Source organism: Rhinolophus sinicus, chromosome 12, assembly GCF_057876585.1.
Source record: "Rhinolophus sinicus isolate RSI-liver-muscle chromosome 12, RSI-T2T, whole genome shotgun sequence".
Lineage (NCBI taxonomy): Eukaryota > Metazoa > Chordata > Mammalia > Chiroptera > Rhinolophidae > Rhinolophus > Rhinolophus sinicus.
The window spans coordinates 14,400,447-14,425,829 of record NC_142512.1 but is presented as its reverse complement, the minus strand read 5'-3'; the positions used below and the strand labels follow the sequence as shown (position 1 = coordinate 14,425,829).

Genomic DNA, 25,383 nt, shown 5'->3' with positions numbered 1-25,383 from the left:
AAGAAGCTTTCCTCTCTAGAAGGAGGGCCAGAGAAATACATTTCAAGAGCGCTTGCTTCCAGCTTCATGGTCATCTTCTATGATTTAGAGAACGTTCGTGGAATTTAACATACCATTTTTTCTTATAATTTTTTTTATAAGGGTGCTCGCAGACAATTGTTTAGGTGACCACAGAGAACAGTTGGGGGGGGGGGAATCACAAGTAAGTGTACTCAGGTAGAGGTAGAATGGCCTCTATGGAAACCGTAGGGACCAATACGGACCAAGGATTTAAACAAGATGGTGGCTGGGATAGGACCGCTCTTTCCGGGTGAAACTCTATGGTACAGCAGGAACGTACAGCTTAAAGAAGTGAAGCTGAGATGGGTGGTAACCCGACCACAGCAGCGCAATGAGAAGAGTGGAGCGGAAAATGTCTCGCGCGCATGTGTGTAATCGGGGGGATGGGTTTTGAAACAAGGGGCCCACCCCACAACGCAAGTTTTCTGAAACGTGTGAGTAAAGTCCTGTTAAAGCCAAGGTGGGGCGTTTCCTATGACGCATGCGTTTAGACGAGACAAGCGATACAGTGGCGTGGTCTTTTCAACATCCGGCGTACAGACGACGTCTGAGGTGGAAGGGGCGGTCAGGATTCCCAACACGCATGCGCCCTGAGGCCGAGGCGTTTTCTTAGAGGGTGTTGAGTATAGGGCTCCTTATTGCGCAGGCGCAAGGACTGTCCGGTAGAGCTAATGGTCTATCACGGGGAGGAAAGAGGAGGTTGAAGGGATTAAAACACCGGGTGCGCCTGCGCGTTGCCTACTGGTGGGCAGAACTCAAGATCTGTGAGGGGCGGGATCACGTAGCGCGTCATTGGATGGGTAGGTGGGAGGGAGGGTGGAGCTCGCGGAGGGTCTGTGCGCTTGCGCAGTGCGGGGGTGGAGGGCGGCGGAGCTAGATAGCACGCTTGCGCGGCTGTCACAGGGCTGCTTGGTTGGTCAGTGGGGAGTCGGCGCCTGCGTACTAAGACCCGTGTGCAGCAGCGGCGGCGGCGGTAGAGGCGGCGGCGGCGGCAGTGGGCTCGGAGGCAGCGGTTGGGCTCGCGGCGAGCGGACGGGGTCAAGTCAGTGCGTTCGCGCGAGGTGAGAACGGGCGGGGAGCGCGTGCGCGGAACCCTGGCTCTGGCCTGGGAGTAGAGATGGAACTGCGTGGGGGTCGGGGAGGGGGTAATGGGGAGCGGCAGCGGCCGCTGCACGGGGTCCGGTCAGTGAGCACTGTGAGGTGCGGGAAGGCGCGGGCGCGCGCTCGGGTTGGCGCGCGGGGTGACGGTTGGGGCCTGACGGGTGACGTTGGAGCGACGCAGGGCGGGGGACGGCGAGCCGCGAGGCCGCCACGCGGGAGAGGCCGCTGGGCGGCCACGCCGGGGCGAGGGCCGGGGGCTAGATCGGCCCGCGGAGGCAAAGGTACCTTGGCCGTTGAGAACCGGGAGCCGCGCGGCCACGTGAGGTGGGGGAGGGGGCTATTCGGTGAGAGGGCATTTGGGGGGGGCCGGCGGCCGGCGGAGGGGTGGGAAGCGGCGTAGCTTCGGCCTGGCGCGGCCTTTGAGGAGGGGGCAGCCGCGGCACCGGAAGTACCCCCACGGGATCCTGCCCTCGGGGTCGGAGGCCGCATGGCCGAGCGTAGACGGGGCCCGCATGGCAGCGCGGGGACCCCTCCCCCCAGGTCCGGGCCACCGGAAGCCCCGGGCGGCCACATGGTGGGCGGGAGCCGGCAACCCTCAGCGCGGCTGACAGCAAGTCCTCGCGGGCGCCTAAGGGAGCTTGGAATTTTGAAGAGTGGGAGAAGCCTGTGGCCCGGATCCTGATCACCCGGGAGATCCCGGTGCAGGCATATGTTAGCCTTCCTCCACCTCATGGGCCCTTGGGGCTTTACCCCCAATCCTCGCGTGAAGTGAAGGGGCCAGCCAGGTGTAAGTGGCACTCTTCCGTGCCGGAAGGCTAGAGAAATGGGGAAATTGAGGGCGATTGGACAGGAACCCAACTCTTCTCAGTCATGCCGACAGCAGCTTAAAGTCCCGGGCAAAAGAGTTCCCTGCTGTGATAGGTGCTCTTCACCTTGTCACTGTCTTCCTCGATGTGCCAGTTTTGGGAGTTCCTGGTTTTAGAGTCCTTAACTCTACTAGCCTAGTATAAGTTATACTACTCACTACTACCAGCCTTTTGCTTTCATTTTATTGTCATTCCCCAATCCCCACTTTCTACGGACTTACAAGGCCCGGCCTGAAAACCCTACTGGACTGATGCATCTTGGGAAAAGTGGGAGGGCCCTCGAGAAGAGGCTGGGTTCCTGGGTTCCCTTTGGGAAACGAGATCGACGTGTTTGTCGGGCGGGGGGAACAGTTAGAAAACAACTTTATTTTCTCCCCTTCGGCTGCATCTGCAAATGCATGTTGGAGAGGCGGGAATCCCCCAAAGAGGCCTTGTGGTTTCCTGTACCAATGACTATGGCTTGTGTGTGGATAGGGTGGGGGGGTGTAACAGCCGGGTGGGGCCCTGTCCTCTCGTCTCCACCCTCCCTTCTCCCCTCCACATTAGCCCCGCCCTTTTGCTTGCTCATTGCTGCTCACCTAATTATAGCCCTGGTTATGTACGGGGAAGAGGGGTGGTTGGTTTCAGTGGCTAGTAACACCTGAGTCCTCCCCCTCCCAGGGATTAGGCCTTTGCCCACCTCAGATATTTAGCATCCTGATGCCCTGAGACTTCCTTTCCCAAGCTACCCTTTGCTTTCATTTGGGGTGGGGACCCAGCTTATTTTCCCCAATACACTAGTTTTTTAAGTATTTGTGATTCCAGTCAGTATTTAGTCTAGGAACTTGGACATAAACAGCTGGGAAGAAAATGACGCAGTGTTTCCAGAGGAGTGGGATAAATTGGAGGCCCTGTTAACCTCCCGTTCTTACTGACCCCAGTTCTCTTCTTGACTCTAGTTGGAATCGAAGCCTCTTAAAATGGCAGATGATTTGGACTTCGAGACAGGAGATGCAGGGGCCTCAGCCACCTTCCCAATGCAGTGCTCAGCATTACGTAAGAATGGCTTTGTGGTGCTCAAAGGCCGGCCATGTAAGATCGTGGAGATGTCCACCTCCAAGACTGGCAAGCACGGCCACGCCAAGGTTAGAATTTCACCTCTCCACATCTTGCCTTTCCCACACCTCCCATGTCCATGGGGCTCCTGGCAGCAAGCTGTCATCAATCCTAGCTCTGTACTTTAGCTCTTTTCTTACCTACCATCTAATCCCTTGTGTTCAGCACTCAGCCCTGGATACCTTTCAACTACACTTGCTCTCCAGCCTTGAGCCTCTTCCACCATCATTCTCTGGTAACACCTCTCCCCATCTCTAACATCTGTTGGTGGTCCTTTATGCTCCGGCTATTCAGCTTCTCCTCCTTATTCCTGGCTTTCAATTTTTCTGTCTTTATTCCCTTGAATCTTTGTAGGTGCTCTTTGTTTTGCCCATGGTTTCTCCAATCCTAACACAGAATGCAGCCTTCCCTAGAGAGGGCCACTGTACCTCTGACTTTCCAAATCACTTCTCTGCTCCCTTTCCTGGAGCTCCTTGAGTGTCTCCTTGCTTTCTTGGGTCCTAACATTTCTTGTTAGTGCTTTCCTTATCACTTTAGACTTTTCTTTTTCCTCAATTCAACCTGGTTCATCCTTTCTGGATTTCTCGTGATTTTATTCCCTCATCAGTTTTTCTATCTTCTGTTGGCTTGGCATTCATCCTAGGTTATCCCCTCATGTCTCAGATCCTTCTGTGTTCTTCTGATTTCCTTGTTTCCTAATTGCTTAGTTCTTTCTGGTCTCCCCCAAATCATTTTTTAAATTTTTAGCTGTCTTCCTTTCTCAGTTCTTCCTGTTTTCTTAGCTCTTTCCTTTCTACCTTCCTTACTTCCCAAGTTTTCAGCCTTTTAAGCTGTTGTCCAGAAAACTCTTCTAAATTTTTATCTAGACGACTCCTACTCCTTTAGGCTCTTAGTCTCTTATTTGTCAATGTAAGTAACTGACTGCTCTAAGCCTGGCCTAGTTTCCCTTGTGTTACCAACCCCAATCTCAGTGGTGATCTTTTGGCCTCCAGTTCTTTTAGAGGCTTTAGTATTTCTTTCTTGACTTCATGGTTCATTTCCAATTTCCCTACTCTTTGCCCATACAATGTAGTTTGATTTCCCTTACCAGCAGGCACAACTTGAGCCTTTATCTCCTCCATTCTAGTTTGGTTGGGTTTCTCTTTTGATGTGATGCATACACACAGGTCCACCTGGTTGGTATTGACATCTTTACTGGGAAGAAATATGAAGATATCTGTCCATCAACTCATAATATGGATGTTCCCAACATCAAAAGGAATGATTTCCAGGTATGTAGATGGTCTGGGTCTAGATGGGTTAGTGTTTGGGTGTGGGGTGGTGAGGGCAATACAGATTGACCAGAAGAACTTGTGCTGCGAGAGGAGGGAAATGGCAGGAGAGGGTATTTGGTGTTGGTAGTTTGCCACCCGTTTGTCTATCAGACCTCTTATCCTCAACCTTCAGCTTCCTTCCCTATCTGCCCCCAGCTGATTGGCATCCAGGATGGGTATCTATCACTGCTCCAGGATAGCGGGGAGGTGCGAGAGGACCTTCGTCTGCCTGAGGGAGACCTTGGCAAGGAGATTGAGCAGAAGTATGACTGTGGAGAGGAGATCCTGGTATATAGTCCCCCACTCGTGCCCAGCTTTCCTCTTTGTGCTTCATCTCTGAGCTCAGATTTCTGACTCTCTCACTTGTTCCTCCAGATTACGGTGCTGTCTGCCATGACAGAGGAGGCAGCTGTTGCAATCAAGGCTATGGCAAAATAACTGGCTCCCAGGTGAGTGTGACAAACTCCCCTCAGCCTCTTCCACACACTTTGTTGTCCCCATCAAAGAGTTGCTTTAGTTTTAATTCTTCTAGGCTTACTTTCTGGCCCCAGCATTGTCCTCACTCTTTTTCCTGTTGAAGGTGTTTTCCTGTCTTACCTGGTTTCTTTCTCCTACCCAGGGTGGCGGTGGTGGCAGCAGTGATCCTGGCGCCTGCAGAGGCCCCCTGCCCCAGCCTGGCCCACCTCTGGCGGGGCACTTGGCTGGACTCCTATACGATTTATTTGACGTTTTATTTTGGTTTTCCCCACCCCTTCAATCTGTCGGGGAGCCCCTGCCCTTCACCCTGCTCCCTTGGCCAGGAGTGAGCCATGGCCTTGGTGAAGCTGCCCTCCTCTTCTCCCCTCGCACTACAGCCCTGGTAGGGGAGAAGGGGTGGGTGCTGCTTGTGGTTTAGTATTTTTTTTTTTTTTTTTTTTTTTTTTTAAATTCTGGAATCAGAGAGCTGTGGATTCTGGCAAATGGTCCTGTGCCCTTCCCCCACTCATCCTCAGTCTGGTCCCTTGTTCCCCATAGCCCTTTATCCCAAGCACCACCCCCACAGACTGGGGACCAGCCCCCTCCCCTACCCATATCTCTCCCCAAATCCCTTTAGCTGGGGAGAGAAGAGGAGGAGAGGGGAGGGGACCTGCTCCCTCCTCAGGCATCTGGGAGGGCCCTGCCCCTATGGGCATCACCCTTTCCTGTGGGCTCTCTCCCCGACACATTTGTTAAAATCAAACCTGAATAAAACTACAAGTTTAATATGAAGCCCCAACTTGGATGCTTCTTTGAATAAATGGGTATTTGCTGACTTAAAAGGTAAATTTGAAAACCAGAAATAGGTTATAGATTGAACTGTGTCGCTGAGTTCTTTACAGCCCACTGTCCCACTGATTTACAATGGACTTGCTAGCCACCCCCCACCATCCAAGCAGCCCTGGCCTAGTCCAGGTGGGAGGCAACACAAACAAGCAGCCAAAGGTAATGGCAGGTAGATTTTATTGGCCTGGGACTACTACAGCACACGGGACCTTCGCCCATGGTGGGGGGGGGGGGGTTGGGAATGAGGCGGATGATAAAATTTGATGGTCACTTGTGGTAGAATCGCGTGTTCTGGCTGTGCTGGATGAAAGGGAGCCGAGGGCCCGGTTGGCTGGTAGCTGCAAAGCTTGACTGGTGGTGGTGGAAGAAGGGTTTTGTCAGTGTGCATACTCTTCCCTTCCTTACACCCTTAGAAGTACCCCAAAGGAAGAAGGGGGAAAAAACAGGACTGGGCCACCTGTCCTACCCAATTCTGTTTTCTCCCATAGTGTAAGGATTGTGACAGGTATGATTACCATCCTTACCTTTCCTGCTGTTTGCATCTGCACGGAGAGCTGGGGGGAGGGAAGGAGTCCAGGGGCTGGATGCAGAGCTTGGGGATGCATGGGGCGCAGGGAGGACTGCAGAGAACAGAGTCAAGACCTGAGGCAGCCTGGGGCTCCCCCTAGCATAGCCCTTCCCCTGACCTCCCAAGGCTCCACACTCACTGAGTCAGAGAAGCCAGTTTGCTGGTTAGCATGTTCCATTTGCTTTTGTAAGGACAGAGCACTGCCAGGCTGGAGGAACCCTAAGTGGGGAAGAAGGGTGTGTGAAATGAGTTAGTGACGGGGGAAGGGAGGACCCATGGAACTAGGGCCCCTGCATAGGGTATAATCACCTGTCTGAGTGGGCTGAAAGTGGCTGTGCACGGCATAGGGCTGTGGCTGTGGCTGAGACAGGTACTGTACTGCAGGAAACGCTGAAGGTGCTGAGAAAGGCAGGAGAGGCACAGTCATTAGAATCTCCTTTTAGTCTGTTTATAACAAATACTCCCTCTGTGCCTTGAGGAAAGTGTCTCCCCTGCCCCCCCACCCCACCTTTTCCCACCACTCACCTCTGAGCTGCTGACTAGGACTATAGGCGGGTTGAGTGGGTCCATAGTGAGGTGGGGGCTGAGCAGTCCCATAGGCACCGCCTGGGCTGCCTTGGAATTGCCCATGCTCTGGGGTCCCTGCGAAAGCAGCTGCTGAGCCCACGTAGTGCCGGGTCTAAAGAGGGAGGATGACACCTTACTATCTGGAAACTCCTTGAAAGTAGCAACTGATTTGTGTATGCTCCGTTTTTCCCTATACAGTTAAATCTATGTTACATTCATGACTTGAATATTGGTTTAGTAAGGATGTCTGGGTCTGGGTGGAAGTAGTAGCGGAAAAATGGGCCAGACACCCAATCCTACTCTTACTGTAAGCACTTGGGGTCCGAACATCTGTTTGGCTCTGTCAGCTGCCATGAGGGTACCTGGGCGAGTGTGTCCTCCAGGGCTCCCTAGAGAGGAAGAGGGGCTTTGTGATGCTGAAATGGGAGTCTACAAGTCCTAGGAGGGCCCATTCTGACCAGTGGTTTCTTTAATCCTCACCTTGCATACTGAGGAGATGAGTTCCTGTGTGAACAGTCAGGCCCTGTGGGTATGCAGCTGATGTCAGAGTGGTCAGGTCACTGGAGTGAAAGAAAGACAGGTCAAAATCAAGGAGAAGTGCCCCCTCTTTTGCCATTAAACACTGATCTTTTGTTACGTGATCCTAGTTATACTTTGCCCCCAATTTTAATTTTAGCTCTCCAATCCCACCTCTGCTCCTTTCGCCTCCGTTTTTCTTCCTCATGTAAAACTTTCTTGAGCTGCAGGAAAAGCTGGTGCTTCTCTTCCTGTAGGGCCAAAAGCTTCTCTTGCAACTTCAGGATCTGAGAAAGGAGGGGAGAGGAGATAAAGGCAGGAGAGACAAAGGAAGAAAGAACTGGGAGAAATCAAGGGACTACATACTTGTTCTTTGGTCTCTTCTAGTGACATTCTCTCCTCCATCTCCTTTTTCTTTCTTCTCTCCTGCTCTTCTTTCATCTTCTGTTCCATCATCTTGTCCACCTCTTCTTCCTCTGGAGGAGAGTTAGGCAAAATGATGAAGTGGCAGGGTGGTTAAAATAATTAGAACGTTAGGGATTGAAGACCAGCAAAAGCTGGTTATCCCAGTGCTCCTTTCTGCTCTTGAGAGGGCAGGCCTCTCCCATCACTGCAATAGGGTAGAGGGAGAGGGACGTTTCATTAGGTGCTCTCCAAGGTCCTTCCCAGCTGAAGAGTTTTACAGTTTAGAACTGGCGATTTAAAGTCCCACCACAACAGGACTGTTCCACCCCTCCTTTAGCTTCGGCCGCCAGTGTACTGGTCTGCCCGGGGATGGGGGTCAGCCCTGGGATAGCGGTGCCGCCCTGGGTGACTGTCCTCCCGCTTTGGCCCCAACTCACCTTGCCGCTTGCGCTCCCGCTCCATCATGATGTGCCGGTGCAACGCCCTTGCCATGGCGTTGGAAAGCTTGGGGCGCTCCAGGAGCGCAGGCATGGTGCTGCTGGAGACGCTCGAACTGTGGGTGCCTGGCTCTGCTGCAGACTGCCAGACCTCGGACCAGGCCTGCGAGAAGGCGGGCGCTCAGGGTGGATCGCGCCGGGTCCGCAAAGGCGGAAGCCCGCTCGCCGCCCCGATCACGTGTCCGGAGCCTGCCGCCCGGCCTGGCCCGTTCACCCGCCTCGTCTTCGGCGCGTACGCGCGCGCGGGCGGGGCAGGGGTCTCAGGTCTCGACACTCGCGTCCTCTCCCCGGCCAGTCCGGCCGCCAGCCCCTTCCTACCCGCCTTCTCTACGCTTTCTCCGCGGCCTACTGCGCACTTTGGCTACTGCGTCACATCCGGCAACTGGAATTAATCCTTCCGGGGTCAGAGCTGTAGCCCTCGCGGATTGGGCGGGGAAGAAAAGCCGGAAGCGAAGGGGACGGGTGCCTGTGAAGTCCAAAACCTTTCGCTACGCCGGCCCCACGCCGTCCACCCCCCGGCGCTGCTTCTTGTCCTGGCGCCAGCCTCGAGACGCTCAGAGCTAGCAATGGTTACCCCGTGGGTCCCTAACGGGGCCTGTCGGGGATCCCCGAAGGGCGCGTGAGAGACAGGCGAGGCGGGTGCTTTGAGACCGTGTTTATTGGCTCCTTAGAAATCAGTCATAACAACTGTACAGAGGGCCCCACCTTCCCCGCTCCCGCCCGGTGGCTCCCGGAAAAAGCAGCTTCATGGGGGGCACAAGGAGACTCCTCTGGGATTCACAGTAATGAGGAACAAAACGGAAATAAATTAAATGATACAGGGGAGGGAGTCATAGGGAGTCGTGTTCCCCAAATCAGTGCACGAGGAGGGGTTACCCAGGGCCTGGAGCCGGGCTCTTCACAAGCTCCCTCACCTCAGAGAGTGTTCAAGGGCCCTGGATATGGAGATGTGCTCCACTCCCATCTAAATCTGAGAGCCTGCCTACATACTCTTGTGCATCCGCCAAACTGAGCACCGCGCATGCCGTGGGTCACTGGAATGAGGTGGAGGCAGTCATCACTCAAGAGTCCATGGGCCCATGGCCCAACTGTGCTTGTAGTAGTGAGGTCTCACCCTTCATTCTACCCGTACCAGCAGGGCATAGAGGAGTGTGGCCCCCTTCTCCTTGGTTACCCATTCAAGTTCGGCTAGGCTGAAGTGAGGGTCAGGAGGTTCTCTGAGGGCAGCAGGAGGGCCAGGGGTATAGGAGCCAGGGCGCACACACACCTGGAATGCCACCTGGGCCTGGTGTGTCCGCTGGGATTTGGGGTCCCGGAATCTGTCAGGCAAGAAGCAGAAATAGGGCAGTGAGGCCTTTGGCCTGTCACGTCTTCCCCTTGCTAACTGCAACACTGCACTAGCCTCCCTGTTCCTAGGAATCACTCCCACCTTGTAGGGAGTTGGCTCTAGCTCTTTATTCCAAATGGTTCTCCTCCCAATGCCGCCTCAGCTAACTCCCTCATCTCCTTCTCCAGTCTGCTCAAATCTCACCTTGATGTCTACCCTGACTACCCTATTTAATATACCTGCTCCAACTGCACATTTGATCCATTTACCCCACTTCACTTTTTCTGTTTCCATAATATCACTTGTCACCTTTAAATATACTGAATATTATGCATAAACATTCTAGAGAGAAAAATATAAGTTATACAAAAGAAAGGTTCCCTTTTTTCACTGAGATAGCATGAGATTATTTATTCAAGGAATGTGTGAGGAAAGGGCTGGGGTGGAAACTGAGGAACTAGCAAAACCAGGTAGGGAGAGGGAGGGCAAATCATGGAGACCCAAGTGGCCCTCCCCTCCCCCCCTGCCCCGTGTACTCACTGCACTTTGGATGCCAGGGTCTCAGCCCCAGCATATTGGAGGGAGGGAGAAAGCAGCACTGGAGGGGGCTGCTCCTCCCGAGAAGGTGCGCAGTTCTCGCCAGGCTCCTCAAACCCTCCTCCAGGGTCTCCCTTCAACGGCCGGCAGCTCAGGATGGAGGCAGTGCCTGTGAGGAGAGCAGGGTCAGGGTAGGCCTGCTACAGCCCACAGGCCCAGCCTGCCTTGACTCTGCTGGAGCTACGGTACCTGCTCCCAGCTCTCCTCGGTCCAGCACCCTCCGGACAGCTGCCACGTTGCTCCCATGATACGCCATGTGCCACTTCTTGGTTAGTGTCCCAGCCTCCAGGCGGGGATTCACCCTAGGTGGGCAGAAAGGACAAAGGTCACGGGCTCCCCAAGGTCATCCCCTAGATAAAAGTTCTGTCACTTCTTCCACGCACCCTCTTGAGACCCTCCTTTCTGAAGAACAGTAAGGGAGACACATATGACTGTCCCATCCATACCTGAGGTTGAACCTGCACCAGCCAAAGGGCAGGGCGTATTCCCGGGGGGGCTCCCCACGGCGCCTGTGGGCCTCATCCCCTCGTAGCTTCCGGCAAGACTCACAGTAGCACAAGCTACGCTTCGGTGGAGGCATGAAATAATCCTCTGTGGGAGAATGAGTGGTACTTTGTGCTGTGGCTCCCACCCTGCGTCTCAACCACACAGCCTTCTTCCAACTGGTCTCCAGGAGTCTGGGCATGGCCCTGCACTGGGCCAGGCAATGAGGCAAGTTCTGGGGGGCTGGGAACTCACCAGGAAGCAGCAGCAGTTCTTGGAAACGGGAGCAAAGAGCATGGTACTCGCAACTCTTGAGAGGGCTGGCAGCAGGCGGTGGACCCCAACACACACTCTCCTTGATCCCTGAGGGAACAGAACAGAGGGGGCACAGGTGATCGTAAATGGGGCTAGAAGTATGGGGTGGGGTGGGGTAGGATCCTGGTCCCTTTGGGCTGGCTCACCATCCACCATGTCGGCTTTCTCCATGTCCCCTTGGGTTCCAACACTCTTCCCACTGGTAGGCCCTGGTTCAGGGTTCACAATTGTCACCTGCAGAAAAGAGAGGTGGTCAGCCTCTAGGGCCTGCTGAGCCCCTCCTTGGCCCACAGACCTCCCCTTTACTTGGACAGCCATCTCCCAGGCACCCCCTCCTCCCTACCTCCATTGCCACTAACCTGCTCACACTGCCCATAGAGGTCCACAAGCGCATGGCAGGGCTGGGGGACATCTGGCACAGCCACCCCCTGGTCCATTCCATTGACAAGGAGGTGCAGCCCCCCAGAGCTGTCTAGCCGCAGTCCCAGGATGGTGCCTTCAGGACATGTGTCCAGATTTGGCCCAAACTTCTCACAAATCTAGGAGGAAAGACCTACTGTCTTCCCAGAGACCAGACTCCCACCAGAAGCAGCCACCCCTGCCCTTCACCCTGTTTCAGGTCGCCAACCCCTGGGCTTTGCTTTCATACTTGCCCACTGCCTGGGCTCCACCCACTGCTTCAATGACCTAGACTTCGCCTCCTCTTTCCTACCACTGCAACGTCCTCGATGGCAGGGCGATAAGAGGCAGTAAGCCCAAGACTGTCCAGGTAATGACACTCACAGCCTTGTGTGAGTCCACCCACTATACCTGTGATCCTACCTCCCGAGCTCAGGACCCCTCCCGTCTCTCTGCTCCCTACCCACCTTGAGGCCATTGTGGAAGACCCCATGGCCCCGGAGCAGCCAGGCTGCCCGTTTGAGGGCACAGGCAGAAGCAGGGAAGTTTAGCCTCTCAGGTGGGCAGGTGATGACTCCCAGAACAAGGGAAGATGTCCACTGCCGGTTCAGGAAATCTATCCGCACCTGGGGAAGAAGGCAACTATTCCCCAGTCATGGCCTCTTGGGAAGAGGCCACCCACCCAGCAGACCTATGCTCCTCACCCCAGCCAGGGAGGGAAGATGACACCTCCCAGAATGTGGCCTGGAATGCTGCCCCTTCTGATGCTTGAAGGCCTGGAAACTGCAAATTCAGTTGTTTCTTCCCCTCTTTCAGCCTTGGTTTTGTTGTTGACTCTGTAAGGATTCTTGTCCCTAGCGACTTCCTTCCCCTGGCGAACACTAACATCTCTTAACTTGCAGCAGAAAGGCCCCCCCTCTGGAAAGCCCTCCCTGCGCCCACGTATAGGATCTGGTGGCTTCCCTGGACTCCCCCAGCTCTCCCCTACTGTTTCCCTCGCTACAGTCATCAGGTGGGCGCTTACTTGTTACCAACCAGCAACTCCCACCACAAAGTATGAACAAAAGCCCAGGAAGCTCATCCAAGGGGCTTGCCTTCCGCTATGCCCTCAACCTGGAAAAACCTTGCTCCGAGAGGATTGGCCCTGGGTCACCTGAGCGAGTTGCTGGGGATAAGGAGCTGAGGCCCACCTGGACCAGAAGCTGGGGCACTAGGGGCTGGCTGACGACAACAATGCCCTGATTGTAGCTGGCCACCCGTGTAGCTGTGCGGTTCCCATTGGACAAGAGGATATTCTTCCCATGGTTTTCCAGGAACTCGAGGGCTGTAGGCATAATGGCCACTTGATCTTGGCCCTGGTATGGAGGAGAGATTGAGCTACTGGGTTTGCCCAGGTGAGGCCCAAGTCATCCCAGTGGAGTGGCAAGCTCACACAGAGCTTGCACATAAGCCTCCGCCCATCCAGGACAGGATCAGAGAACCCCAAAATGACCTGGTGGCCAATGGCCCACCCACCACTCATCCATGTGCCCAGAGGGCCCTGCCGCAGCCTCTTACTCCCAGGCCATGCTCCTCGCCCTCGTCGTCCTCCTCGCCCTCACTTCCGGTGTCTGAGCTGGGGGATGGAGGCTGGGTACCTTCTGGCTCCTCCAGCCTCGTGGAGCTGACAATAGACACACTCCGAACTGGCCCGTACAGATCCAACACAGCCCACACATTCTGGGGGCACAAAAGACCGAGGAAGTTGATGAGTGGAAGACCTCAATCTCACTCCCAGAACCCAAGTCAAGTCTTGGATCTACCTTGGCAATGCCAGTGGCTGCAGGCCCCATATCCTCTCCATCTACCAGGATGTGCATCGTGTCATCTGCCCCCCGCCGAATGCCCACACGGCTCCCCACCTAGAACCAAGGTGAGACAAGGACAGATGCTCAGCCCCCCTCTCCCTGCCACTCCCACTCCCAACCCCATCCCTTGTCCCTGGATCCAAGTGCTTCACCCCTAGCCTCTCTAGATTCCGGCCATAGTTCATCCTCTGGAGCTGCCCGTCACGCCTCACTTCACAGCTGGACACCATCCAGGTGGTCTTAGTCCGGAGCTCTGGCAGGGAGGGAGGCAGCCCAGGGCCACTGACTGCTCCAGACCCCATCTCCCCTGGCGCTAGTGTGGTCAGCCCTAGCCGGAGGGAACCTGCCCACTTCTCATCCAGCTCTTCTACTTTCACCTGTGTGAGAAAGAAGATATTAGCTGGCATCAGCTGGGGACGGGAGGGTAGGAGGCAGTCTGGCCCTGTTGTGAAGGGCCTGGCAGCCTCCTTTGTTACATCCACAGCCCACCTCAAAGACTTCCTCAGTCTTGAGCTCCTTGGTGCTGAAGACGAGGCCATGTGCATAACCAGCTGCACGCACCGCCCTCGCGCCATCCTCCTCCAGAGTGACGTTCTTGCCGCAAGTACTGTGGAATCGGTGAGCCACGCCAGCCACTGTGGAAAGATAGCGTCAGAGGTAGGGGTAGGATTGGGGCAACAAGCTTCAGATAGGATATAGAGCAAAGCTTTCAGGTGAAACAGGAAGTTAACATAGAGGTCCCATCTGCCATTACGCCTTCAAGACCTCTGTGTCAGAGGTCTCTTTTCACCACAGACTCATCCCCAAATCTGATATGTCCCGTTTGTGGTGTCCTGGACCCTTGGTGGCAGAGAAGTGTCCAGGCCCTGTGTACCAGGAGTAACCTCCTGCCCTCTTCTTGGCTGCTTCCCACCATGGGTTGTTCCCTCCCCTTTGCCTGTAGTTGCTGCAGCCAGCCTGTCTTTGAACAGCTTCCCTGACCTGGAAGCTGTATCCCTCAGGCCCACAGCAGGCCAGCAGAGCACACCCTCCCTCCCTGCTGGTGGAACCTGGGGAGTGCAGGGGGAATGACTTCTCAGTGGCGGTGTTGCTGGTTGCCAGGCTGTTGTCCATGGGGCCGGTGGCATTGGTGATGGACACTTGGACACACTGGCCATAGAGATCCACTACTGCATACACCTCTGGGTAGGAAAGGAAGAAGTCAGGAACTTGATAGCCCAGGGTGGGCCAGGCTGAGTGGCAGATTGAAAGCCACAGAGTAGTCACCTTTACCCGGAGGCAAGCCTGAGCAGGCAGCGCCTTGGTCCTGGCCGTTGATGAAATAGTGCAAATCGCCCTTGGCAGTTCGCATCATGCCGATGCGTGCACCTGTGCCCAGTGCGTCAAGGTCACACCCGTAGTTGTTGCGCATCGTGTTACCATCTTGCATGATGGCAGTGCCACTGGGGGGATGGGAAACGGGGCAGGTCAGCCTCCCAGCGTCCTCCCCACACAGGTCCCTGCTCAGTCTCTGCCTGTAAGAACCTGTCAGTGCCATGGACTGGGATCTCTATCTGAGGTCTGAGACCCAATCCTGTCTCCTATGTCCCTGGAATATCCGCCAGGGAAGAGCAGTAAGAACCCTGAAAGGAAGGAGGGTTGAGCCCTGTGGAAAGGGAGAGGGGATTCCCAGAACTGGAGAAGAGGCAGCCAGATCCCCTAGGTTTGTCATTGTCCACGGCCACCACAGGCCCCATCCCAGCCAGCTCCACCCAGCCCTGCCCAGCTGGTCCCCCAAAGCACGCAGGCCAACCTCAGCATCCACGTATCGTAGTCAATGTCCGTCATAGTGTTGGGGAATTCAAGGTCCTCTGGCCGAATAGCAGTCACTCCTGGGAGAAGACGGGTAGGTCAGAGCCAAGCCCCCAGCTATACACAGCCAGCACCTCCCTCAGTGCGCATGTGCACACCTGCTTGCACACACGCACGCGCGCACACACACACACACACACACACAGGTGCCCCTCACCAGCCTCAATGGAGCCTGACCAGCGGTCCACCATTTTCTGAATGACAATTTCAAACAGCTCCCCATCCCGCAAGGCCCTGCCAGAGAGAGTGGTGGTCAGAGAAGCCCTTACTGTGTGGCTGAGGCTGGGCAGTAAGAAAGTGGGGTTACGCAAGTCCAGACACTGACCGGTTGGAAATGACAATGGCGTCATTGAACTCGCTGCGGCAGTTGTGGCGGAGCGCAGTACGACCTCCATTAGTGATGACTGCATTACTGCCATGCAGCTGGTGGAAACGCAGGTCAGAGCCCCCAGCCCCTGATGATGGGGAGCTTGGAGACACCTGGTTATTGCCCTCAGGGAGTGGCTCAGGGATTGGGGGCACCTCTGCAACAGTGGACATCACCCATTAGGCCTACGGTTGTCTCTGAGCCCCCGAGGCCACCCCACCTTCCTGCCCCAGCCCAGCCGGGCCCTCACCCACGTCGTCCACAATGGTGGCCTGCGCCGCCTGGCCGTAGAGATCCACGACAGCATAGACACCCGGGGGCACATTCCAGGCAGCAGGGCCCTGAGTCATCCCATTGACAAAGAAGTGGAGAGTACCATCCTCCCGCCGCACCACACCTACCGTGTCCCCTGCCTTGGAAGAAGGGGGGCTGGAGTGAGGAGTCAGGCAGAGTCCCTGCCTGGGCTGGTCCTACAGCAGCCCCACCTTGCCTACCCCCCACTGCTCAGACCTGGCAGCACACCCACTCTCCCACCTTGAGGCGGTCCAGGTTGTGCCCATATTCGTCCAAGATGGTTGTCCCATTGTGCATCACCCCATTCCCGGTCATCATCCAGGTCCCTAGGGGGATGAGTGGCAGAGGACATGAGGGGGAAGCCAGGACCCCTCTCCTTTATATGGCAGTCCTCACATAAGTCCCCAAAGCCATTAGCCCAGCCTGCCTCTTCTCTGACAGTTGGCTTTCTCCCAGAACAGGGCAAGAAAACTCTGCTGTTCCCAAGCCAGCCACAGGCCCTGTCCACAAGTCACTCCTCGGCCACTGAATCAGTCGTCACAAGTGTGATAAGTGAAAAAGGGGCTGGAGAACAAGTGTCAGGGCAGTGGGGACAGCTTCCTCCCTAGGACTCCGTCCTGGCCCTGCCCTTCTTAGGAGCTCACCAGAGCGCAAGTTGGTCATGGTGGAGGGCAGCTGGAGGTAGGCAGGATTGTGGGTGGTGACCCCAATCTCAATGGAGCCGGCCCACTTGTCCACCATCTTGTCGATGCGCACCTGGAACACCTCCCCGTCCCGCAGGGCCCTGCTGCTCAGCACCACGCCATGATTGAAGTCATCAGTGGCACTGAGGGCACAGCAAGTGGGGACTCAGACCCTCACACGCTCTCGGAGAGTGCCAGGGCTGAGCCCCGCAATGCCTGCCCGACACCCACCGCCCCAAGTTCACCACATAAACTTCACACACCAGAAGGCCACCCCCTTTCCTGTCCAGGATGTCCCAGGCCAGACACCCTCTACCTCCCACTTCCCCACCCTCCCCCCAATTCCATTAGAGCCCCTTCTGCAGGCTTCTCCCCACCCCATGGGCCATACTGGGGCCTCAGGGCAGTGCGTCCCTCGTGGGTGATGGCTGCTTTCTGCCCACAGTTGGGGTGGAAGAGCAGGCGCTCAGGTTCTGCCTGGGCAGCAGGAACAGCACGGCGGAGAGCACCCTCAGGGGACAGCGCCCGCAGAATAGCATTGTTCCGGCGTAGACGGTCACTGTGGTTGTTGTTGTGGACGATGGTCACCTTCACTGCCATCCCATACAAGTCCACCACACCATAAACCACTGGGGGTGTCAATGGGGTAGCCACACCTATGGGGGTGGAGGGCACAGGAATGGGGTGGTGGTGAGGGGAGAAGAGTCAAGTAGAGGAAGGACGAGCATCAAAGAGGCAGGAAGGTGCGGTTCAGACCACACTCACTGGAATCCCTGGCCCACCAGCCCTCTCTGAGCTTCCCCTTACCCTGATCAATGCCATTAATGAAGAAGTGGAGGGCAGAGTTGGACTTCCTCGTGAGACCAATGTGGTCGCCCTCCTATTCAAAATAGAAAAATAATAGTCTGGAATCCATCCACAATCAGGCTCCAGACAGTTGTGGGGACTGTGAGAACAGAGCAGTACTGGAGCCTTCCCCCCATCCCAGGTCACAGGGGAACTGCTCCAAAAAGTTCTCATGAGTCTCAGACCACCATGAATGCTCGATGCAAAGAAAGCACTGAGTTAAGTCATCTTATAACCATCAACTTGTTTAACCCTCACAACAATCTACAAGACACTCCTAACACGCTCTTTTTAGACATTCTCTGAAAAGGGATAATCTTGCCTCAGGTCACTACCACAAATGGCCAAACAGTAAGGGGAACTGAACCCATTGACTCTAAAATCTTAGTGCCTGTTGGGGAACCCTGCCTTCTCAGAAGGAATCTTCAGACAAAAGATACAGGACCTTGCTCTAAGTCACAGAGGAGACTGCAGTGCCCAGGCAAGGATGCAGCATACCAGGACTCCCCGGGAGAGTGGCCCAGGCTGTGCCCCACGCTCACCTGCAGCTCATCCAGACTGAATTCGCAGTATTCCCGGCGGGTGCCTTTGCCATTGGTCAGAATCCCACAGCCGCTCATCATGATGGTGCCTAGGGGAGAGGGAACACCCTGGTTAGGGTATGGGTTTCCTTGAACTCAGCGACCCCAGCTCCTTGTCCCCACCATGCCAGTGGCTGATACCTGACTGTAGGTTGGTCATGGTGGCTGGATATTCCAAATTGTTGGGGTTGTGGGTAGTGACACCAATCTCAATGGAGCCGGACCACTTATCTACGAGCTTGTCGATGCGGATCTTGAGTGGAACATTAGCAGAAGGGAGAGGCAGGGAATGTAAATGCAGAGAAAGGACCCTTAGCCCTTGGCTAATTCCCAGTCTCCACCCTTCCAACATCAGGGATCAAGCCCCATCTTTAGCTCCCAGAGGGTGAGGTGCCAGCCAGACCCCAGGATCTTGCACACCTCAAACATTTCATTGTCTCGGAGCGGGCGGTTGGTCATGACAACCCCATTGTTGAATTCATCCAGGGGCCGACGACGCTCGGCCGTCTTATTGTTGTTGCTGAGTTTGATAAGAGTTCCACACTTCTCGTGAAAGAGCAGGGCATCGTTGGAAGTAAGGATGGGCGAGGTGGCAGCACAGCTAGACCCCAGCCCTTCCCCTGCTGGTGGGGAGCTCAGATTCACATTTAGGAGGCCCCCATTGTAGGCAGATAGTATGGCATTGCTCACCACCTCAGATAGCTCCATGCTGCCAAAGTCTATAGTAGCAGGACAAAAAAAGGAAGCTGAAATGAGGCTCTATACCCTCAAACCCTCAGTCTTGCAGTTCTGTCCCTACCCCTCTCCTGAAGTCCCTCCCTGTCCACCTCACTTCCCGCTCCCCTTCCCGGAACCTCCTCGAAGCCCTCACCATTATGCGACTCAAGGCTGTTAGGAAACGTCTCCGGCCGGGCCTGCGCTGGGGACACCATGAAGACTGGGGACCAGGCAGGATGGGAGGGGAATAAGGGTTCAGCCCCTGCTGCACGGCCCACAGCCAGGAGACCCCGCCTCTAGCTCCTACTCTCCTCAACAGACTCAGGGGTCTGAGTGACCCTGCCCACACCCAGTGTCACTTGTCACTACATTTCCTCCATTCCGACAGCCATTCCCTCTGTCCCACCCCTCACCACTGCCCTAGCTGCGTTCTCACCTTCATCCCCAGAGGTTCCCTGTTCAGCCAAGGCAGAATCTTCATAGGGAGCAGAGGGCTCAAGGGGAGGTGTGGGAATGGGAGTAGGAGAGCTAAAGCCTGGCTCAGGGGGTAGCACAGTGATCTGGGTGCACTTGCCGTAAAGGTCCACAACAGCCCAGACACGAGCAGGCAGGCCTGTGGCGGCCACACCACAATCCCGCCCATTCACCCAGAGCCGCAGCTCCCCTGCCACCGTACGCTCCACGCCCACACGGTCCCCTTCGCCAAGCTGGTCCAGGTCCTGACCATACTCCTCCAGCACAGAACGTCCATCCCTCAGCACGGAGCAGCCCGACACTACCCACGAGCCCCCCTTCAGCCCAGTGGCGCTGCTTGGGAAGTCCAGCACACTGGGGTCCAGTGCCGTCACTCCAATTTCAATGGAGCCACTCCAGGAGTTGACCTGTGATAGGGGTGATGGATACAGGGTCAGGATGGGTCTCCCACCACTAGGCAAACCACATTTTACAGGCCACTGCGACCCCTCAACCCACCTCTCAGACAGCTTAATTGGCTTTTTCTCTTGAGACATGAGACGCTAATCCAGAGATGCAATCCCACAAGTAATTTTCTGGACTCTGTCTCAGGGATTGTTTAGTCTGCTCTCCCCAGCAACTCTGCTCTGTGCTGTGGGTACTCAGTGTCTGCAATACCAATCCTTTACCCTACATGATGGCCAAATTCCCTGGCTTCAGCCCCCTGCCTCCTCTAACTTTGCTAAGCTCTGTGGCTCCTCAGCCACCCAAATTCACAGCGCTCTGTGCCCATATTCCTTGCTCTTGTATATAATTTTCTTCCCCCTGGCCTAATTCTCTCCTGTCTCTGGCTCCACTCAGATTCACTCTTTCCAAATTCTGGTCTCTACTAAATTACACACAAACACATACATACACCTCCTTCTCCCTGAGTAGCTCTCCTTACCCATCTTTCCTACCCAACCCTGAATTTGTCCTTCAATGGTCTGTTCTTTCCTTGGTTATCTCTCTTCTCTGCCTATCACATCTCTGACATCTCTCCATCTTCCATCTCCCAGAAATTGTTCCGTAAGTTCTGTTCCCTATTCGTTCTAGTGAGGCCCCGTGTCCCTTCCCTGCTCCTGGGTCTTGGTAAAACTCAAGCTCTCCTTGTCTCCTTCTCTTTCAGACTAAATGTTTCTGTTTCATGCTCCCTTCCTGCCCGTCACCTGGTGTCCTAAGTCTGTCGGTTCCCTCTTGGTACCCGGTGATGTGAGCTAACCTGGCTGTCCTACCTCGTCTCCCTCTGGTCCCCTCCCACCACCCTCCATATTTTGATTCCGGGGCCCCAGGTCCACACCTTGCGGTCGATGCGGACGGTGAAGACGCGTCCATCGCGCAAGGGTTCCCGGCTCAACACCAGCCCGTGGTTAAACTCCTGGCCCGGCTGCTGCCGCCGCGCTGTACGCCCACAGGCCGACAGGCTCACCAAGCGCCCAGTGCGCGGGTGCAGCTCCCCGCCGCTGCCCAGACCCCCGCCAGACCCCGGTCCTGGGCCGCTCCCAGTAGGGCCTCCACCCCCACCAGGCCCCGGCCCCGGGCCTCCCCCAGAGCCCCCACTCCCACCCGACCCCGCCGCCATCGCCGTTGACGCCGGGGCCGCGCGACAGCCGCGCTTGGCGGCACCGTGGCAACCGCGGTGCACAGATACCCTGAGGGAATAGGACCTCGGGCGGGGGGGAGGGCAGATATGCTTTACGGCACGGCCAGGCCCTGAAGCATCCCGAGCCAGGGAATTAATGACTACCACGGTGGGAACAGAAGGACGACGGGGTCGGGAAGGTTTACTTTACGGCACGGCAAGGTGACGGAGTGGCTCCGAGAGGGGTGAAGACTTGGGCAGGGAGCTTTTGCGACAGTGGAAGAAACGACTGCCGCAGGCATCTTTACGACGGAGGGGTGCGAGCACCTAAAACTTTCAGCTTTACGACAGCGGCACCAGCGACCCCGCCCCCGTCGAGGCAGGCGACATCTTGAAGTATTCGCTTTACGGCAAGGAGGCGGTGTCTTTTCACGCTACAAGCTTCAAAGTGGTGTGAGTGGGAACCGGTAGATATATAAATGAAAATCTCTGCCCGCCACACCACTGAGACGGGATATGTCTTGCGACAGAGTCGCAATCCCTCCACTTTGTATCACATCTCTCGTGAGAGGCAAAGCAGGCCGACTTTTAGGGGGAAAAGGCTCACGGATGTCTCCAGTCAAGCTTATCTGGAACTCCAATCCAATCAAACTTAGATTTTAAAGCCACAAATAAGTCCAAACAAACCCCGACAGTTTCAAGCAATGGCGCTGATAGAGCCAAAAGATCCCCCAGAGCTATTAAACCCCCAGCCCAAATCCGATGCTCGCACTAGGGTTGGAGGACTGACGTCACAAGGCCTCTGGCCCTAAGACCAGGACCCCTGACTATGATTGGACAATTAGGATGAGGGCGGTGATGGGAGAAGGGCGGGAACAAATCCCAGAGACAAAGAAGTAAGATTTGGGGGTGGGACAAAAAGGGAGGGGCAACTGGAGGGGCTCCCAGCCGGAGGTCCCTATATAGTCTTGATTCCTCCCACCGCGACTCCTTGGAGCAAAGCGGGAGGGGGCCAGGGCCGTAGCCCAAGCTTCCCCCTCCCGCCGCGGTGGAGCTATGTGGAGCAGGGAGGCAGGACGGGGTAGCTGAGAGTGGCCCCCTAGTGGGTCCATGGAGAAGCAGGAATCTCTGGGGGCTGCTGGCGGCCTCAACCGGGAATCCCCTGGAGGGATAATCAGGGGAATGCCAGGAGGCATCAGAGGAGTCGAGGAAGGCGCCAGGCTGCCCTCCGGAGTAATCTTGTCCCACTGTTCTGGGCGCCCCCGGCACTCCGGGGGGATCGCAATTTGCAGTCCTGGTTCTAGCCGGTCCTCCGTGGTGGTAGAGGTCCTCGGTTCCGGGCCCAATCAGCATTCTGGGGAGGTTGCGGGGCACAGCCTTGGGTCCGGCACACGTCCTGGCGGATTTAATCCCCCCTTTCCTGGAACCAGTGTATCCGGGACGTCCGGCCTTGGGTCCGAGGAGCCTGGGGTGCACAACTCAGGATGCAATCTGCTCTCCGGGTCAACTTGCTTGCACCCCCACAAACCCTGTGAGGATCGTCCCCGGAGTATCCTAAAAAATAGCTGCTCCACTTTGATGTGTAAATCCCCCAGTGCGGAAAAGTAAGGATCGCAGCTCAGCTAGCAGGCAGCTCTCTCAGCCCAGAGGGAGGGGTTCCGGACACGAGGGGGCGGAGCCAGGTGGGAAGGAGCGGAATCTTGAGGACTAGATGTGAGAATAGGTGAGGGCAGTTGGGTGGGAAATCTGAGTTTCCAAGTCTTTGGGAGAGCAGCAGGTACCAGATAAACTCTGGCTACTAGTATGTGATTATCATTAGGTGTGACCCCATCCCTGCCTCCTATGCCTCTGGAACTCCAAGGGGGTACAAGAAAAAGGTTTTGAATGACTAAAAGAATTAGGGATGACCGTGAGGAGCATGTTACTAGGATTCCTCCCCCTTTTTTGTGTCCTTCCGCCACCCCAGGAAAAAGTCTCAGCACTGGGATGAAATGAATATCATGGCCACGTACCACCCTGCTGACAAGGACTACGGATTTATGAAGGTGGATGAGCCCAGCACTCCCTACCACAGGTGCTGAACCTTCAGCCTTAGCCCTTTAGCCCAGACTCTTATCCTTATTCAAAGGAGGGAATGGGGAAGGAGGCAGAGAGGCCTCAGGGACTGGATCCTGCCTGACACCCCCCTCTCACACTGCTTCCCCTCTCCCTGGCAGAGATGATGAGAACCTGCTTCCAGGGTCCTCCCACACAGTGACTCCTGAGGCACTAGCACAGAGGTGAGAGTCCTGCCAGAGATCAGTAGGGATGTGGGGCGTCTTCCTCAGACCTCAGAACTCTAGAGTCTTAGCTCGCTCTGCTTTTTCGCCCCCCCCCCCAAATGAGAGGTACTATAGTTCCCATCAGGCCAAGGCTAAGGTGGGGAAGTCAGCCTGCTTGGCCCCCATCTACCATCTGCCCCCATTGTTGTTTTCTCCCTTCAGTGCCCCCAACTAATCTCCCTCCCATTCAGGTTTGCAACAATGGACAATTTCTACCCCAAGGTCCTCCAGGACAGTGATAACAGAAGCTCAGGGTCTTCAGACGACTTTCCCAAGACATGTGAGATGAGGGGTGGGGATTGAATGGAAAGGGGAGGTGGAGTGATTCTTTAGTGAGAGCATGGCGGGGAAAGCCAAGCTCTTAAACTGGCCCACAGACTCCAGTGATTTTGAGAAGCGCCGCAAGGCACACTACAATGAAGGAAAGTTCCTCAAGACTCAGAAAAACCTGCACTTGGGTAATAATAACAAGAACAGCAATGGGGGTAATGTCAGTATGGGCAGTGGCAGTCGAAGCGTGATGCTGGACCCAGGGCCCAGGCCTGCGGAGAGAGGCTCGGCAGGAGGACCGGCCAGAGGAGTCAAAGATGAGATTGGCCTGATGACCAGGAACCACATCCTAGAAGCCAAGGGTTAGCTATGGTGGGGCCCCAGGGACTCAAGGAAGTTGTAGTCCAGAACCTTTTCCACCACAGCCTGTCTTCTTCAGGGGGCATCGATCGGCCCAGGGCCCTGCTGCCTGAGGGGGAGGTAATACTGGGAGGTGACCCCAGGGAAGACAGAGGGGCGGCTGGGGTGGGTCCCCCATGAGGATAGTCCCCAGGGAAGGCTGGCTGGTGAGGAGGAACAGAAAGCCCAAGAGAGCTGGGGAGATGGAAAAGTCACTGAAGGTTTTCTAAAATGGGAGGAGGTAATAGAAGTGAGATGAGAACCTGGGGCTTGAGCTTCTCCCCTATGATGGTGGTGGTGGTGGTGGTCACAGTATACACCTGGGGGGCCTGGATACCCTAGGTGGCCATAAGACTCAGATAGATTTGGGTGACTCCTCAGATTCCTCTACCTTCAGAAATCAGTCCCCGGTTTCGGCCACCGTCCTGTTCAGCAAGGAGGTTGATCTGCAACGCAAGGAATATCATAGCAAAGGAAGATACCTGAGGTCTTGTCCCCACCCAGAGCTTGAGGAAGACACAGAAGATGAGGAGCGGGACAGTGAGAACTGGACTGGGTCAGCCTGGGGGGCGGGAGGGCTGAGAACCAACAGACTGATGGGTGCCCTAACCCTGATCACATGATGCTCTCAGGCTCCACAAGCTTGAACCGGGTGAGTGAGAATTCCATAAGAACTGAGGTCCGTTTGCTGGACCACACAGGAAGCCCCCTTCGGGATCATAGGCCATCAAGAACTCCCTGACAGTGACAGTGACACCATTACAGCCTGGTGAGGGCACCAGGCCACCATCTCATTGGGCCTTGCTCTTGGCAACCTCCCATTCCCCCTAATCCCCACTCCTTTCAAGCCAGTAGATCAGCAACAGGTGCTAAGGCTCTAACCTTCCTAGTGTGCAAGGCCCACATTGTACAGACAGGAACCAGAGAGTCTCAGAAGGGGCTGGGACACCCTCCAGCTTGGCACCATGTGCTGGCCCCATGCCTCCTCCCTGACTCCTCTCTGCCCCCACCCCACTCCTAGTACTGCCCTGTCTTCCAAAGACACTGGGTCCCAAGCAGTGTATGGCTGGTGTTAGTGTCTGGCATCCAAAAGGCTGAATTGCCAAAGCCCAGAAGGCTCAGAGAGGGAACGTAGAAGCAACCCAAACTCCCCAAACCAAAACCAGTGCAGACATGAGCCCAGGCAGGGACAAGGGGCTGCCTGCACTGGCCAGGGAGGGAGAGGGGCTGAGGGTAGGTTCTAGGAAGTCGGGGGGTCACATGAGCTAGATCTCATGCCTGCTGCAAGAAAACCACTAACCCAACCCCTTCTCTCTCCAGATGAATCCCTGCGGCTTCGATGGACTCAGGAGGAAGCCAGACAATGGAGAATGTAGCCAGCTGGAGATGGGGTGGGGGCCAACCTTCTCCTGCCCTTACCACCAGAGGAGTAGAAAATAAAAAAGAAGAGCAGTAGTGTGGGTGCTATGAATTGGGGGCCTAGACTGGGCCTGCTCAGTCACTGAGGAGAGGGGAGGAGGGAGGGAAGTTCACATACAGGAAACCACAAGAAGCCAGAGCAGAGAAGAAAGTTTGGAATAGTCTGGGGGACTGGACTCAAGAAGATCCTTGGAGTCCAAGAAGGCCCAGCTGCAGCAGGATGATAATGATTGGTGTGATTCAGTCAACCATAAATTTATCAGCACCATCTTTAATTCTTACAACAACCCTGGAGGCAGGTGT

At 55.7% G+C, this 25,383-nt stretch overlaps 4 protein-coding genes across 11 annotated transcripts; 2 read left to right on the top strand and 2 right to left on the bottom strand.

The window, feature by feature from the left end:
• Nucleotides 1-979: 979 nt before the first annotated feature.
• On the top strand, nucleotides 980-5,683 carry EIF5A (eukaryotic translation initiation factor 5A). 2 transcript variants are annotated; one of them, XM_019745184.2, is made up of 6 exons: nucleotides 980-1,121; nucleotides 2,966-3,151; nucleotides 4,289-4,393; nucleotides 4,592-4,723; nucleotides 4,811-4,884; nucleotides 5,055-5,683. In XM_019745184.2, the coding sequence occupies exons 2-5, from the start codon at nucleotides 2,987-2,989 to the stop codon at nucleotides 4,871-4,873; spliced, it is 465 nt and encodes a 154-aa protein (XP_019600743.1). In that variant the 5' UTR covers nucleotides 980-1,121; nucleotides 2,966-2,986; the 3' UTR covers nucleotides 4,874-4,884; nucleotides 5,055-5,683. The 2 variants fall into 2 exon arrangements, with proteins under 2 accessions (XP_019600743.1, XP_019600744.1); XM_019745185.3 differs by lacking the exon at nucleotides 980-1,121 and adding an exon at nucleotides 1,419-1,442 and having other exon boundaries at nucleotides 5,055-5,191.
• A 214-nt stretch (nucleotides 5,684-5,897) lies between these two features.
• On the bottom strand, nucleotides 5,898-8,656 carry GPS2 (G protein pathway suppressor 2). 2 transcript variants are annotated; one of them, XM_019745181.3, is made up of 10 exons: nucleotides 8,231-8,656; nucleotides 7,755-7,864; nucleotides 7,563-7,675; nucleotides 7,353-7,432; nucleotides 7,173-7,261; nucleotides 6,831-6,984; nucleotides 6,615-6,704; nucleotides 6,445-6,524; nucleotides 6,262-6,357; nucleotides 5,898-6,088 (listed from the first exon to the last, which is right to left on the bottom strand). In XM_019745181.3, exons 1-10 carry the CDS (start codon nucleotides 8,322-8,324, stop codon nucleotides 6,005-6,007), a joined length of 990 nt encoding a protein of 329 aa, XP_019600740.1. In that variant the 5' UTR covers nucleotides 8,325-8,656; the 3' UTR covers nucleotides 5,898-6,004. The 2 variants fall into 2 exon arrangements, with proteins under 2 accessions (XP_019600740.1, XP_019600741.1); XM_019745182.3 differs by having other exon boundaries at nucleotides 7,179-7,261.
• Nucleotides 8,657-8,928: 272 nt separating this feature from the next.
• NEURL4 (neuralized E3 ubiquitin protein ligase 4) lies at nucleotides 8,929-20,696 on the bottom strand. 5 transcript variants are annotated; one of them, XM_088801945.1, is made up of 29 exons: nucleotides 20,390-20,686; nucleotides 19,034-19,478; nucleotides 18,752-18,817; nucleotides 18,301-18,599; nucleotides 18,022-18,133; nucleotides 17,842-17,930; nucleotides 17,261-17,333; nucleotides 16,845-17,109; nucleotides 16,415-16,596; nucleotides 16,011-16,096; nucleotides 15,731-15,905; nucleotides 15,435-15,633; nucleotides 15,267-15,343; nucleotides 15,051-15,129; nucleotides 14,525-14,700; nucleotides 14,308-14,439; nucleotides 13,748-13,893; nucleotides 13,411-13,635; nucleotides 13,214-13,312; nucleotides 12,969-13,130; nucleotides 12,602-12,766; nucleotides 11,879-12,037; nucleotides 11,372-11,551; nucleotides 11,159-11,246; nucleotides 10,953-11,060; nucleotides 10,661-10,805; nucleotides 10,404-10,516; nucleotides 10,158-10,323; nucleotides 8,929-9,609 (listed from the first exon to the last, which is right to left on the bottom strand). In XM_088801945.1, the coding sequence occupies exons 1-29, from the start codon at nucleotides 20,669-20,671 to the stop codon at nucleotides 9,408-9,410; spliced, it is 4,695 nt and encodes a 1,564-aa protein (XP_088658071.1). In that variant the 5' UTR covers nucleotides 20,672-20,686; the 3' UTR covers nucleotides 8,929-9,407. The 5 variants fall into 5 exon arrangements, with proteins under 5 accessions (XP_088658071.1, XP_074176736.2, XP_019600665.3 ...); XM_074320635.2 differs by having other exon boundaries at nucleotides 8,931-9,609; nucleotides 15,727-15,889; XM_019745106.3 differs by having other exon boundaries at nucleotides 8,931-9,609; nucleotides 14,531-14,700; nucleotides 15,727-15,889.
• A 1,070-nt stretch (nucleotides 20,697-21,766) lies between these two features.
• On the top strand, nucleotides 21,767-25,116 carry LOC109454448 (uncharacterized). 2 transcript variants are annotated; one of them, XM_088801947.1, is made up of 8 exons: nucleotides 21,767-22,275; nucleotides 22,638-22,745; nucleotides 22,888-22,950; nucleotides 23,184-23,272; nucleotides 23,370-23,450; nucleotides 24,043-24,201; nucleotides 24,294-24,430; nucleotides 24,982-25,116. In XM_088801947.1, the coding sequence occupies exons 1-7, from the start codon at nucleotides 21,782-21,784 to the stop codon at nucleotides 24,401-24,403; spliced, it is 1,104 nt and encodes a 367-aa protein (XP_088658073.1). In that variant the 5' UTR covers nucleotides 21,767-21,781; the 3' UTR covers nucleotides 24,404-24,430; nucleotides 24,982-25,116. The 2 variants fall into 2 exon arrangements, with proteins under 2 accessions (XP_088658073.1, XP_088658074.1); XM_088801948.1 differs by lacking the exon at nucleotides 23,370-23,450.
• Nucleotides 25,117-25,383: the final 267 nt, after the last annotated feature.